The sequence below is a fragment of the Nannospalax galili genome, unplaced genomic scaffold (assembly GCF_000622305.1).
Source record: "Nannospalax galili isolate Female #2095 unplaced genomic scaffold, S.galili_v1.0 scaffold114, whole genome shotgun sequence".
Classification (NCBI taxonomy): domain Eukaryota; kingdom Metazoa; phylum Chordata; class Mammalia; order Rodentia; family Spalacidae; genus Nannospalax; species Nannospalax galili.
This window is the reverse complement of record NW_008336930.1, coordinates 2,986,419-3,002,541: the sequence shown is the minus strand read 5'-3', so window position 1 is coordinate 3,002,541 and position 16,123 is coordinate 2,986,419. Positions and strand designations below refer to the sequence as shown.

The following is a 16,123-nucleotide window of genomic DNA, read 5'->3' as shown; positions in this document are numbered from 1 at the left end:
CAACAGGGAGGGCATTAGACAGCAGGTCGGAGGGGAGAGTGGCTGGGAGAAAGCCTGACCTGTGGAGAGAAAGCAGAACAGGGGGATGTGCTGATTCGAATCTGAAACGGGCTCCAGTTTCAAGTTTTGAACATTCTGTTCCCAGTTTGTGGCAATATTTGGATGGCTGTGGAGTCTTCTGCAGTGGGTGTCCCTGGCAGAAGGTGGCTAGGGCCTGGTCTTTGCTTCTGGTTCTGGCCAGGTCTCCCTGCCACCCTGTGAACAGACTCCCACAGCCACAGCCAGTTATTAAGCCCCTCACACCTCCATGTTTTCCTCACAAAAGGGTCCTTTGAAATCTTTTTTCCCTTAAGTTGTTTCTGTCAGGTATTTTGTCATGACTATGCAAAGAGTAACTAACACAGTGAGAGAGCAGACTTTATTAGCCACATTGTAAAAACAAATTCATGGGCTTGGGTAGAACTCTAACAAGCACTGGGGACTAACAGACCCCAGCCTAACAGTTACAAAAGCCAGCGCCAAACCAGTACAAGCCACTTAGCTAACCCCTCAAATAAAGACAAAAAACATTTGTAGGAATGCAAATCAACCAGATAAAATTCAGTTTGGCATCCAATCAAAGATGATTGGAAGCAGCAAAATGTGATTCATAATGAGGACTTGTATCTAGACTTTATAAAGAACTCTCAAATCTCAAAAATAAGAAAACAAACTATCTTTTAAATATTAGCAAAACAATCAGGACACCAAGATGTGCAGATGACAAAAAGTTACGAAAAGATGCTCAACCCCCCAAGTCTTGGTAAAATGTAAATGAGAATCATAGTGGACTATGAAGAATGGGAAAGACTAAGGCCAACGAGATGGCTCAGTGGGTAGGGGTGCTTGCTGTCAAGCCTGACAACCTGAGTTAGATCCCTGGAACCATGTTAGAAGGAGAGAGTTGACTCTAAGTACACACACACACACACACACACACACACACACACACACACACAGAAGTAAATCGGAAAAAAACCCCAAAAGATTGGTCATACTAAGTGGGATCAAGAGAGAACCAGAACACTTACCCACCCAGTGCTGGTGTAAACTGGTCCAGCAAGGCCAAGAGGGAAAACAATTCTGCAGTTTGTTAAAATGTTAAACACACACCTACCGCTCGCTCAACCATGCCACATCCAGATACTCACCTAGGGAAATGGGAGCAGATGTTCACACTGAGACTTGCACCCAAATGCTCACAACTGCTTTACTTGAAACAGTCAAAAAGCTGGCAGCAACTCAAATACCCATCAGTGGGTGAATGGACAAATCTGTTCAGAGAAATGGTCTCCGAAATGAGAAGATGGCACAAAGACTCAGCACATGTGAGCACTCATCAATCTCACAATAATCATGTGCAGGGAAATGAGCCTGATCAAAAAAACACACTCCATACTGCATGGTTCAGTTTATGTAAAACCAAGGAGATGCACACTGTTGGGATGTGACACAGCAGATCAGTGATTGACAGGGGGTGCGGGTAGGTAGCATTTGGCTGGAGGAAGGGATGTGAAATGGCTTGAAGACACCTTGTGATGATGGGAAGTTCTTTACCCTGATGGTGCTGAAGATTTCACCTGGTGTGTTCATTCGTCAACAGCGCATACTTCAAATTGAGTGCCACATGCCAGGCACACCTCAGTAACAGGCTCTACAGCACAGGTCTTCAGCATTCTTCCAGAACTAAACGTCATTTTAAAATATTACTTATATTTGGAAAAAATACTTCGAAAAAAAATACTTCAGAAGTTTATTTTTCAAGCTGCAACAAGGAAATCAAAAGGAATAAATGTTAGCTCACAGAAAAACAATGTCCTACGCACACAGAGAAAGAGCTCGAAAAAGGAGAGCAATCCCACCCCAGGTGACTTAGTTCCCTACAATGAATGAGCACCAGAGTCAGTCATAGGGCTTCTGTCCCCTCTAGCTATCCTGTAGTCCACTGTGGCTCCCAGCAGTGGCACTGTGGGGTGTGGACACCTGAAGCGTGGTCATCAGCTGATCCCCAACCTCCTCTATCACAGGAGCCAGGGGAGAAGCCAGTGGCTGCCCTTCACTGACATGTGACAGCTGGCTGGCCATGTTCCTGCAGACCCCACCATTTCTGATGAGCAGGGCATTGCCCTCTTCCAAAAAGGGGCCTTGCAAAGAAGTGACTGGTATGGGCTGAGTCCCAGCATGCTCCTCTAACTCAGAAGCTGAGTCTTCGGTGCCAGATGATGTGGTGCCGTCCGAGTCTGACTCATCTGAGTCTGACCCATCTGAATCACTGGGTTCTGGACTGGAGCCCGGCATCTGCTGCGTGGAACCACACTGGGCTGCTTTTCTGGCAGTTTCCTCTTCTTGCACGAGAAGTGCAGCTGCTTCCAGCTCTTCCAGCTCTAAGTCCAGCTGGGCCTTGGTGAGAGAAACTTCCTTTAAGGCTTCTGCGAGATCGGTCAACTTTCTGGACCTTGAAAATTATATTAAGAAGAAAAATTAGAACTACAATAATTGGACTGGGGACAACAGGGTATAACAGAACTTCAAACACAGAGCCGACGCATTCCTCAGAGGGCACCCGTAAACCCCCAAGCAGATCAAAGATGTGTGGAAAAGGGAAGGCACGGAAGCAGTGAAGGAAGTGTAGGTTTTCTTTATGATCTTAGCATAAGAAAGGCTTTTCTGAGCCTGCCTCAGCACACAGAAGCTGCGAATGTAAAGCTTGATAAATTTAACTGAGGGAAACCCCAAAACTTTCACGTGAAAATGACCCAACTCATCAAAGCCAAGCCAAAAGGCTTGCAAGGTTGGGAAAAATATGTTCAAGCTACATCACAGACCAGAAGGAATTTTCAGAACTCTTAAAACACAACAATCCAATAGAAAAAAATGGGCAAATGACACAAGCAGACGATTCTCGCAAAAGAAAGTATAATGATGCTTAAATATCTGATATTCACCTTCAAACAGGAGAATGACAAACTAAGGTTGTACTGAGATATAGCATTCATTAATTGGGTTGGCAGAAACCCAAGGCTGCAGGGGAAATGCTCTCACGCTGGCTGGAGGGAGACTGAACAGTAACTACCTCCAGAAAAGAGAACTTGGCAGTGACTCTCCGAATTGAAAATACACATCCTCCTGACACAGCAGGCCCATGTCTGAAAGTGTGCTATATGACATGGGCCTAAGGTTCCAGTGATATGTCTGTAATACCCAAATGGGAACAAACAGATGACCCTGGATGAGGCAAGTCAGGCACACTGCTTGTAATAGCTCACCACATAGCTGAGAGCAGACACAGTGACATTTATTTACATCTATCTGTACACTCAGCAATAAAACCTGCAGAATGACAGAAAACAGTAACTTCTGTGGAGAGGGGCAACCTAGAAAGATGGAACAGGATGTGGATGGAGACTTTTTGTTGCTTACTGTTTTATTTATTTATTTATTTATTTATTTATTTATTTATTTATTTATTTATTTATTTATTTATTTTTGTTGTCTTGAGACAGGGTCTCCGTGTAGCCCCAGCTGGCCTCAAACTCACTATATAGGTCAGGCTGGCCTCGAACTCACAGAGATCCACCAGCCTATTCCTCCCGAGTGCTGGGGCTAAAGGCGTGTGCCACACCCAAATTACTGTTTCATTTTTAAATCTACCAGGAATGTAATACCTACTACTTAAAAATGTTCAAATTTTAAGCCAAGTGTGGTGGCACACACTTTTAATCCCAGGACTGGGGAGCAGAGGCAGGGGCAGATTTCTGTGAGATCTAGGCCAGCCTGGTCTACATAGCTAGTTCCAAGCCAGCTGGGAGTACAGGGAAACACTGTCTCAAAAAGACCAAAAAAAAAAAAAAAAGTTCAAATTTTGGGACTGGCAAGATGGCTCAGTAAGAAAAGGTCCCTGCGGCCAACCCTGATATGAGTTCCATCCCTCAGAACCCACACGAGGAGGGAGAAAACTGACTGATCAAATTGTTCACTGATTTTTACACGTGCTCCATCATTCATGTGTGTCACACACGCAAACACTAAACAAAATAGTAAAACATTTAATGTTTAAGAAAATTTAAGAAGTATGGATTTTATTTGTTAATCAGAAAACCATTTCATATTAATTCATAGGACCTTTTCCTCTAAATTACCTACCAGATTTGTAACACTACATCACATGGGTAAACACATTTTTATTAACATTACTTAGGTGTTTTTGTTAATGAGTCAACATAATGCAGTCTGTCCATTTGCTATTCAGAAGGACAAAATCTACAGTGACAACTGAAGAAAGGTGTCAGCTAATGAAAATATAAAGAATGACAAGGTTTCACATTTCCATAACTTCAAAAACTAAATGACTATACTGGGGGCTGGAGAGATGGCTCAGTGGTTAAGAACACTGGCTGTTCTTACAGAAGATCTGGGTTCGAATCCCAGCACCCACATGGCGGCTAACAACTGTCTGTAACTCCAGTCCCAGGGGATCCGACAGCCTCCTCTGACCTCCGTGGGCATTGCACGACACGGGTGCACTTACCTACATGCAGGCAATACATGCATACACATAAAATACATAAAATTAAAAAAAAATTAAATGACTACACAGAACATTTAGTGGCTTTGAGACAAACTGGGTGAGAGGGTGTTTAAAAGACAAATCCATTGGTGTAAGAGTATTCTATCTCATTACATTGGAAAACTGAGGCTCCATTTAAGGAGAGCTGATGTGAACAAAGATGGCATTTCCCACCAACGTGCCTTTCTGTGTCTGGGCCCTTTTCTCACAATATTTAGTGTCAACATGAGTTTCTGCTCACAGGAGGCATCAAGCATAGAGGTATCATTACAGTGTCCAAGGATGGGCAAAAGGCAGAGTGGGATGAAGGGGATGAGGACAGCAGCATCCATGATGGAGAAAAAGCCTTGGGTTTCAGTATGAGATTCCCAGAGCTTAGCCAAGGGGAGGTGGCCACACAAGGTAAAGAGGAGACTCGTACAAGGCAAGGCCAGATAGAGTTAGCTAGCGATTCAGCAAAGGGACAACCTGCAGTTGGACTTTCATCACTTTAAAAATTATTCAAAGTGCCGTTGTAGAGTAAGATGACGGCAGTGTAATTAGCATCCATGTTCAGATGCGGTAGATACTAACCATCATATATTTTGAAGTTTTAATGACCAGTGGTAAAGGTTTGGTTAGAGATGGTTGGACAGCTCAAAACATCTCCAGCCCAAGGCCCACTTGGCCTAGACACTAGTTCACCACCATATTTCCCAGAGAAGAGTTCTCTGGGTTGTGACCTATAGCTTTCACAGATAAAGAATGGAAGGTTTGGGGCTGGAAAGATGACTTAGTCAGCAACTCAAGCATGAGAACCTGGACACATATGTAGAAAGCCAGGCATGGTGGTGTGCTTCTCTGTGACCCTAGCACTAGGGCAGAGGGCAGAGCTCAATGGTCACCGAGACAAGTTCAGTGAAAGAGTGTCTCAAAAATTAACATGCATGTCGGGTGTGGTGGGCACATTTTTAATCCCAGTACTCTGGAGGTGAGGAGCAGGCAGATCGCTGTGAGAACAAAGCCAACCTGGTCTACATAGTGAGTTCCAGGCTAGCTGGTGCTACAGCAAGACCCCATCTCAACAACAAAATAAAACAAAAAAAGCAACAACAACAAAAAATTAAAGCACAGAGTGATAGAGGAAGATACCTGATGTCCACCTGTGGCCTCCATATACATGGCACACACATATACACTACACAGACACAGACTTTGACATGTGGTCTCCATATATATGGCACACATGTACACATTACACAGATACAGAAACAGACACAGGCACACACACAATGGTAAGCTTGAGAAAGAGGATACTCCATCATTAATCTATGAGAAATAAAAATTTAAATGCTTTTACTTTAGTGACCACGTAACTCTTTTGTAACAGTCATGATAAACATGTCTGACAATACACAAAGTGGTATTTGCTATAGTTAGTAAGAATCTTGACTGGCTCTTGAAGTGTGGTCTCTAGCCTGTGGTAGTGGAGGTGGTAGAACCTTCAGGAGGTGAGGCCTAGGGAGAAGAAGCTAGGTCACTGTGGGTGTACCTTAAAGGGTCCCCAAGCCTCTCCTCCCTGCATTCTGCTTCCTAGATACCATGAGGCACACAGGCTTTTCTGCCAAGTTGCTACAAATATAATCCTACCATGTAACTTGAAAAAAGTTTTATTCTCTGTACAATTGTAACATAATACATTTGGAGGGTTTATTTATTTATTTTTATGTGTATGAGTGGGGTAAGTTTTTTGCCTGCATATATGTAAGTGCACCTGTATGTGCAATACCATGTGGGTATTGGGAACCAAACCTGGGTCCTCTGTAAGAGCAGTCAGTGCTTTTAACTCTGCTGAGCCATCTCTCTGGCCCCAGGAGGATTTTTTTTTTTTTAAAGACTGTTGACAAGTTGTAGTAAATTTAAATATTGTGAAAGAGTTATAGCAACTGTTGAAAGAATATGCCTCTGATGTGGCTAAGGTGATATAAAATTCCCTGAATTATTTTACATTTACATTTTATTTTTTGGGGGTGGGGGGGGGAAGAATCCACAGCCTTATGAAACAGCCAAACAAAGTGTAAGATGGGTCTAAAATGTACTGGGGAAAGGGGGAATGGGAAGCACACTTCCTGTTCTGGCGTAGAACTTTGTTTTAAGCCATCTCTCAACTTTTCACCACTTTCTGCAGTGGTGGGTCTACTATAAATCTCATAGTAAAATGACTAGGTTTCATTTCCTCTGCCCAAACCTCAGTGGCCTGCCAGGCAGGACACCATGAAACTAGAGCCCACACCTGCAAATGCAGGCCAGGACTCCAGCAAGGCAACTTGAGACCTCTCATACTGATGACAGAGTCTGCTGCCTCACCGCCAGGACACTGCCTCTTACAGGATTCTGTCCCTTAACTCCATCTGTAGCCTCAGGTTCATTCTGGAGCCAAGCAATGATGCTGTCTAAATACCCTCAATGCCAAGAGAGTATTCCTTTCTGTTCTAAAGTTAGAACCAATTCTAAACTGTAGGGGCCTCTACCCCAAATGTGTATTTAAAATTTTTTTTAAATTATATTTATTTATTTTGGGTACATGGAGGTGGAGGTATGCTATAGCTTGTGGATAGAGATCAGACAACTTGCAGGAGTCAGTTCTTTCCTTCTAGGGATCAAACTCTGAACATCAGGCTGGGTGGTGTCTTTACCAGCTGAGCAGTATCTCACTAGTCCTTGCCCCAAAGGTATTTTATAGCCTAATCTAAAAGGTTTTAAGTAGAAGTTGCTGACAAAATTCTGATCTTGCTTCTGAGAGGTATATGAACACAGACCTGGCTGCTGTTAGTCTACAAGTGAAAAACATCTGCAGCTCAGTCATTAAGGTCAGCATTTAACACCTCTGAGTAAGAAGCTACAGTTTCAATACAGAGGAGATGGTGAGCTATTTAAGTACAAGTTGTTTAAGCCATTTCTGTTTGTGCCAATGAAATAACTTCCTGTCCACTTTCCAACTGGACTTCAAGCCAGTCTGTGGGTGTGGGCAACGAGAAACAGCTAGTCCATGGGACTTGCTGGATTAAGGACCTGCTTTACTCTAGCATGAGGACCTGATGTTAATAATTACATTTGCACGGAGCCTACTTCCAAGCGACATTCTGAGATTCTGGGAAGCACAAGAATTTTGAGGGGCCACTATCCAACACAGTACACCCCCTACAGCTCAAACAAGTGAACAGCAGGGCTGCTCATTAAAGCACAAGACCATCTAGTCAGCTTACAATGGAGGTAGAAATATAAAAGTAAATAATGAAGTAAATAATGACAAGTTAAGTCTTTGATAAAAAATACAAAAATAAGGTGATGAAATGGTCAACATTAAGAATATGTAATTACAACTGTAGCTATGCATTAATTCTTGAGATAAGGAATGGACCAAATAAAAATAGTGTTAATCACTGTTCTCACAAAATTCAAATGACAGAACTATCTGACATGCATCACTTTAACCTGGCCTTTGTAGCAGGTTCATAGAGAGTAATTTTCATAGAAAACAATCAAAGGCATTATCATTTTTCTCAAGGGTTCCTCATCATGTGACCTCTGATCCAAGCATCTTCTGAGATTCAAAAATGAGGACTTTCCACTAATTTCACTATTATTATCGTACTTCCTCAGTTAACTAATTACTTCCAAGTCTCTTGGCCAGTGGTTATGTGTGTGGTTCAAGCACAGCTCTCGATTCACCTTTACCCTTTGTTGCTTTTGCAATTTATTTTCACTATAAATTGTCAACAAAAAAGAATACTGGTGAGATAGACAGGCAAGATGCTAGGAAGGAAAGGATACCCTGTGGGGACTACCTTCCTAAGTGGCTCGCTCATTAGTGAGTACTTTTGAGCTTCTCTTCATTAACCTCGCACATGCAGAAACGTGAAGGCAGAGTATTTGCAAAGCAGGAGTTGCTGCAGGACACACACAGGTGGTCGTGACACAGACTCATGAGAGTTCATTCCTGTAAGCCCTGTCCTACCAGGCACAATGGAAGCTCATGTGAGGGCTACTTTGCTGCAGCTTCCGTGTGACAAGCCCAGGAAGAGCTACCACTGGATAGGAATCCCATGGTTCCAAGAGAACAGGGGTCTTGCTTTCTTTCAACTGCTAACCAGCTTATCAGTATGAGGTAACTAAAATTATTTATTGTCAAAAAAAAAAAAGTTGAAATTTCAGTGTGGGGCTGGGGAGACGGTTTACTAGGTTAAGTGCATGCTATGCAAGGAGGTGGACCTGAATTTGGATTCTCACCACCCATGTAAACTCTGGCATGGCAGTAAGCACCCATAACCTTCATGCCAGAAGGCAGACAGGCAAATTCTGGGCTCAATGGCCAGTCAAGCCAGAGCAGCGAGCTCCAGGTTCAGTGAGAGACCCTGTCTCAAAAAATAAGGTAACGAATGACTGAGGAAGACACATGAAGTCGGCTTCTGGCCTCCACACGTGTCAAGGGCGAACATGCATGTGCATGTGCACATGAGAGTACACACACACACATACACTCACACACACATATACACTCACACACACACACTTCAGTGCTACTTAACTTAGAAGCCAACTTGACTGATGCCATTAGCTTAGGAAAACTACAAAAAGAAGTGACTAACCTAGAAAACACTATCAAATCTTTCTTTACAATAGAATAGTGACCACTTCCCCCAGGTCCTAGCAGAAAATAATTCTGTCTTCTTGGAATGTGATAAGGTATCTAAAAGTAATAACAGATCTACATATCCCTCTTATAGTTACGTAAGTATCTAACTTTGTTGACAATGGTAGATATATGACATTCTTGCTCTCTCCCTTTTTAAGGCTTAGTACTTAAGAATGAAATAAACGAGTAAGAGTTTATTAGCTCATTAACATATATGTGGTACAGTGGATTGAGGGGGGAATAAAATCTTGTCAACAAGTGACATAGTTAGATCATGAAGACAAGCAGCTCTAACAAGGAATGGACCACACCAACAGGGCTATGGAAAGGCTGTCACTTCCTAGGTCCTGTCTGAGATGGGCTCAGTTCAGGGTGGTGAAGCTTGTTAATCTCTTCCTTCCTCACAGCAGCCCCAGGAGGTAGTAGCATCCCCATGAGGAAACTTCTCCAGGCTGCCAGTGAGGAAACCCCAGTATTCCACCCAGCAAGGAGAGAAAAGGGCACGGTGAGGGAGGACGAGGAAGGCTGGTTAATTTAAACAATTTCTGGAATCAAGCGGGGGATCAGTTAACAATTTGAGTGAAACCAAATATCTAGTTAAGTAAGAAACACAACCAAACCCATCTTTATAGGACAGAAAAGGATGGGGAGGATGGGGCCATGTATCTAAGGAGGAGACAGAGCTGTTAACCCACCTTCTCCTCTGTAGTTATCCCACAAAGCACAATGTTTAGGTATGCCAGACTTGAACAATTCTACAAATGTCTCCACATTTCATCTACATGAAAAGGGCTGGGTGTTACTTATGATGACAGACTGCATTTAGTTACACTAAAAGTGACCAACCAACAAGATGTAGAAGAAATTATTAGGAAAGTGCTGAGGACTGAACCCTGTCCCACTAAGATGTTGCAACATCCTCACCTGGACCCTGTGAATGAAACCTTATGTGGACAGAGTCTCTAATGATGTCAAGTGACAGGGAGCTGAAGTCACACTGCACTAAGATAAGGCTCTAATCCAATGATTTTACAGGTTCTGTCCTTGTTAGAGTAGAGAGGAGGCAAGGGCTTCTGACAGCTCACCTTATCACCAACAGGCAAAAGTCAAGAGAAAAGTGCTCAAAAAATATATAATCCATCTACTTAACACCCAAATCCCCCAGTATCCCCACTTCATAGGCCTTGGCTTTGTTCTCATGTAGGGCTTAATGCTGTCATGCCATTTTGTCAGTTGTTTTTTTAAGGTCCCTAAAAAGGTCTTAGGAGTTTATGTTCAGAGTCCGAATGCTCTCAAAATGTTAACTGAAGAAAGCCACTCACAAAATGATAGGTACTATATTATCTTAGTCATATGAAATGAAGTTCAAACAGACAAAACCAAAAGCTAGTAACAAGTAGCACAAAGCAGAGGTAGTGTTGAGACAGAGCACAGGGAAAACTTCTGGGTGTCTCTGAGGCATGTCTTGGGGTTAACCCTGGTTACACAGTGTCTCACCTTATTAAAGTTGATAATGTATCTTCACTGACTACCCCCGCAACACACACCCTAACCTACCTATGAGTCCTGAAAAAAAAATTCTCAGCCTCTGGAGGCCGGTGCAGGAAAGGGGCTGGAGCAAGAGAGGCCCAGAGATAGATAGCTCCTGTTTCCATGGGCAAACTGTCAGCACCTCTAATACTATGCCTCTTATTCCAAACTTCTTAAAAGGCAAGGCATGGTCTCTCAAACCCAACATGAATCTTCACACTCATCTCTGTGTACAGAGTAACAAAAGGGGTTGGCTTTGCATAAGTACATAGCTTGCTCATGCCCAGCTTATGCAAGAGGTACCAATCAAACACAGTCCTGGGTCATTTAAAGTCTTTCTAAAGGCATTTGCCCCCAGGACTTTGGACCTACAAACCTACTGCAGTACTTTCTGAACTAAAATAACAATTTTTATTATTTTTACTTTAATACTGTTTTAAAGCCTCTAATACTTCCTTTGGGCCCACAAAAATCTAAACTTGGGTCTTTAGGAATCACTGTGCCACTTGTATGAACAGCTAACCAAAATGAACAGTATTATCTACTTTGTGTACTACAGAATAAGGCTTACTTTCTCAAATAGTTTGTGAGTGTACAAGTGTGTCTGAAGATCAGAGAACAACCTTGACTGTAGTTTCTTAGATGCCATGCCCAGGCATCTTGGTTGTTTAGACACAGTCTCTCATGGCCTGGAACTTGAAACAGGCCAAGAATTCCAATACCCTCTTCTGGCCTCTGTGGGCACCAGGCAAGCTCACAGTGCATCTACCTGTACATATACAAGTAAAACACTCGTACACATAAAATAAATCTTTAAAAAGCACCCCTCCCCCCCTAAAAAAGACAACCATGTCCAGTCCAGTTTCCTGTGCATTGCTGATATTGTAAGAAACAGGAAATAAAAGCCCTTTGGTAGACTCAGCTGTTAGGGACTGCACTGGCTTCATTCTTGGCTCGTCTAACAGTTTTCTATAGACGAGCCTGGCTCACTAACACATTTCTCTGTGAAACAATAGTTGCTTTAGAGTCAGAATGTTTTATCAAATAAAATTTGAAATTCAAGGGATCACTCTATCTAATAAAATCTACCCAGATACCTCTTGACATATCCCTATGTAGACACAACAGACTCAATGCATATTTTCTATCTGTAATGAAGTACTTAGATTAAACAGTTTGTTGGCTTTTGTTTGAAGTCCGCTCTTCCCAGCACTCTTCATCCTATCCTCAGGTCTCCTATTCTGCACATGTCCCCTTAGGGGCCACACCATCAGATTATTTCACTGCATTTTGCTCTCATCAGCCATACACCATAATCACTGACGCCTCTAGCAAATTCTCTTCTGAACCATCAATTCCCCAAGATAAAATTTCTATAAATAAGTCCCTAAATTCTGCTCCATGTTGACAATACCTTATGTGGACCCAGAACTGCCCAAGTTTCCAAATTCTAACACTAGGTAAAACTATTTTTAGGGCTTCAGAATGCATCATTCCACAATTAAGTTATCTAAGAAACTGGTTATAAAAGATACATAAGGAAGGCTTAATACATAGCCTCCAAGAAAACAAGAAGTAAAGATTTCAGCACATCTAAGTCACTTGTAGAGGACTAGCAAGGGGCACCAAAGGCACAAGCTCTTCAAGGGCTGGTGTGTCACTATTAGATGTGCACAGTCCTAAATGGGGTAACGGAGAGCAAGGTCATCTGGTGACCCTTTTCACGATGATAGAAATACCATACCTGAGCTGTCCAATATGGTAGCTGCTCTCCACATGGGCAAATGAGCATTTGCTATGCCTCCAACATTAGCAAGACTGAGCACTCAAACCTTAAATCCTATTTAACTCTAATTAATTTAAATGAAAATAGCCACATGTGGTTATGAATACCAAATTGGACCATAAAGATCTAATCCAAAGCCCTATTTTTATTTTATTTTATTTTTTGACAAAGATGAAACCTAGAGAATGTTAAGTGGCATAAGTGAGTCCATAGGTCAAGTCCTAATCCACCCACTGGCATCAGCTGGAGGGTTTTCCATTGCTTTTACATGCCTGAGCCTATGTGATCCTTTCCCCAGCTACACGAGCAAACACCTGCCCAAAGACAGAAGGTTCAGTGCTGGTGTACCCAAACTTCCCAGACAGGGACACACTCAGGGCAGGGGTGACATCTGGGTAACTAAGGAGTTTAAGAACTGGATAAAAGCTGACCACGAAGCTGAAAGATGACACATATTAACAGAACTGCTGGGAATCTTTCCTCTGAGGTGGGACTCTGTCCTCAACCAAACACAAATTGTCTCCTAAGATAGTTTGATGTTCAGAGCTATCCCTTATTTTATTACAGGTATCACATGACCCTCAAAGATTAAGACCCCAGGTTTGTTGGGCACTTCATTAAAATCACATGTTCACTTAAATCCTCAAGACTTATAAAGACTCTTTCATAATTAGAACTGAAAAGTTGCCAACTGTCCCAATCAGACCTAAATTAGCATCTACAAAAATTACCCACTACTAAAAATAAGAATGAGAAAGTGGCTGAGATACTACTTAACTAAAGATAGGAATGCACAGTGCTTAACTTACACTCTGCAGTCAGATGGCTAGAACCAAGCCTGCTGGCTGCCAAGTAGTTCATGTTCCTACAAGAACTGGATACAAAAGCCTGATTATGGCTTGACTTAAACAATGGTGTCAAAATGCTTCCTGCTCAGAAGGAGGGGTGCAAGTGTGTTTCCCTTCTTATGCCTTGTCTGGGAGCCATCTTACTCCACAGAGATTAAATCCAGCTCCATGTAGAGCAGTTTACAAAAAGCAGGGAAGGCTGTCTGCAGGGAGCACAAAGCTTGGCTTTGATCACTGCTGCAGGACCCACCTGCTTAAAAAGGCAGCAACCACACAGCTCTCCACTCCCTTGTTCAAAACCACAAGAAATCAGCTGCAATAAGCTGACAGGGAAAACATTACAGAAACTGCTGACCCTGCTGCAGGCAGGGAAGGCTGCCTCTGCTCAGCTTTGATTTTCCTAAGCCTGAGCCTGAGGGAGAGGCAGTTTGACTTTCTTTTTGCCTAGTGCTCCTGATGGCAAGGTACATTCGGATGGCGCCTGGAGGAATACCAAGTGCAGAAGAAAGGGAACTAAATAAATAAACAAAACAAGAACATGGGCCAAACGCAGAGCAGAGCTGCTATCAGCAGCCAGGAAGGAAGATCATAGCCCTACTCAAAGGCAACTAGGTTTTACAGGCTTTTGCTAAAACACACAGGGCTGGGAGCTCTGGCTGTGATCTTTGCCATGCTGCCGCCCTGCTGTGAGAGGCAAGTAAGTATGTATCATAAGCCTTGCTTATGCATTTTCTGTTGCTATTGTTCACTGTGCATTCAAAGAAGAAAACAGCAACAGGGCCCTTTCCATGTCCAGGCAGGGAGCTGGCCACTGAGAACACATGAGCACAAGTTTGCTCTTGACACAAACACATATAGGTAGTACCTTGCACTGAGAGCAGTTTCTGTGGGGAAATGGCCAGCTACAGTGTGTCTGATAACATGGTTCAAAATGAGCCACCAGGCTAGCTGCAGCCACCTCTGTCTGGTTCCCCTAAGTTCTCTAGGGCTTTTCTGTGGCTTCCAAAACCCATTCCACTCCAGTGTGGTCACTGCTGCCAACCAGGTGCCAGAGGATCAAGTGCTTGGGATTTGCTGGGCTTGTTCTTAGGCCCTGGCAATCCAGCAGTGCCGAGGAAGACATGGCTCCTGCTTGTGAGAGGCTTGCTGGATGGTTTGAAGTTCAATCCAGGATCAGAGCTCCAAGGCCACAAACTCTGCAGCCACCAGAAGCCAGCCAGATGGAGTCTCATAGGCAGGTGGGGGTCTGAACACAATGGGAAGCACTTGTCCTTTATAATGGAGACAGCTGGTCCCAGCGCCAGCCAGTTATTGCCATGTGGGGATGGGGGTCCAGCAACTGCCAGAACTTCCGTGATTTCAAGAGCAGTTGTAAACTCAGACTTTTACATAAAATCTTCCAATTTTTAAGTGCTGACAACCAATTTAAAGTTTCTAAAAACTTACAGAGTACTGAATGTGACCCAAAGGCCACTAGCTTGCAGCTTTTACATTTGCCAACAAAGCTCCATCTTCTCAATTCCATGACATTTTCCGTGTGCCAGGCACGGTGAGCACTTTATGATGGCTTCCACACGTCACAGGACTGTCCCCTCACTTTCATAATGTGCCTCAAGTCCTGGCCCCGCCTAGCCCATCTCCCCCTTTCTTTCAATGCCAGGTCACAGCCTACCCACCTTCAATTCTCTTTTCAGACCTTCTCCCTAAGCCCTGCAGCCCAGGCTGAGTGCCCTGTCTCTGGATCTCTGTCTTTATCATTCCCTTAGTCTGGGCAATGGGCTGGGGCCGCTCAAGTTCTCCAGCTCTGGCCTCTATAAATCTTGCTTTTCTAATGAGAACAAATGCTCTGTAACAGACACTGCTTCAGCTACTCCACCAACAGAAAGCACAGCGTTTGTCTGGGGCTATGTGCTCAGGAATATGCCAGAGGGACTGGCTGACCACATCTAGGCAGTAAAGAACTCAGGCTTCGACATCAAATAGGCCTAGGTTGCCTGATCTCCCCCAGCCTCAATTTCTATACTTGCAACCTGGGGTTATAATAATATGGCACATAACCCAAATGCCTACACAGTCCATGAGAGGAAGAGAGTGTACAACCCTAAGCCCCAAGGCTTGCAATAAGTAGGACAGAAAGTAAAGGCCTCCAAGAGTTGCTAAAAGCTCTTGCAATGTGATGGTAATGAAACCCTTTGAATGGTTGCTAGGAACTTTAGACCCAAGATAAGAAGGAGGGAGGTAAAAGAGGAACCTTCCCCATTACCTAGGATTGAAGTCTTTGCTTTCCAAAACTGCCACATTCCTGTAATCTTTGCAACCATATGTTACTTGTAAACCACTTAATTATCACACATGTGCTATTTGCTTTTTGCTTGTATTCGTCACATATGAGTATAAATGTTCCCAAAAACTTGAACCAAGAGGCTGGCTGACACCATTACAGAATAGTCTGGATGTCAGTCCCGCTGGAGCAAATTAGACTCCCTCTCTTCATGTGACTTTGGTCGCTGGTCTCTTGACTTTCCTGATTTTTTCCTAAGCACCTGATAATTGCTACTATTATGAACTGAACCTCTGCTGAGTCTGCATGGCACCAGTACAGCATTTATTGACCATTTAGTCTGCATTCTTAACTCCCCCGCGCACCCCCCCCCCCCCTCCCTCCCCCTCCGCCGTCG

General features: G+C 43.4%; 1 protein-coding gene across 1 annotated transcript in view; it reads right to left on the bottom strand.

Moving 5' to 3' along the window:
* Positions 1–1,768: 1,768 nt before the first annotated feature.
* Positions 1,769–16,123, bottom strand: part of Shq1 (SHQ1, H/ACA ribonucleoprotein assembly factor) — a 118,922-nt gene continuing 104,567 nt past the window's right edge. The window contains exon 12 of the mRNA XM_029562807.1: positions 1,769–2,494. Within this exon, the coding sequence (XP_029418667.1) occupies positions 1,966–2,494 (529 nt within the window). The 3' untranslated portion in view covers positions 1,769–1,965. The remainder of the gene's footprint in view (positions 2,495–16,123) is intronic.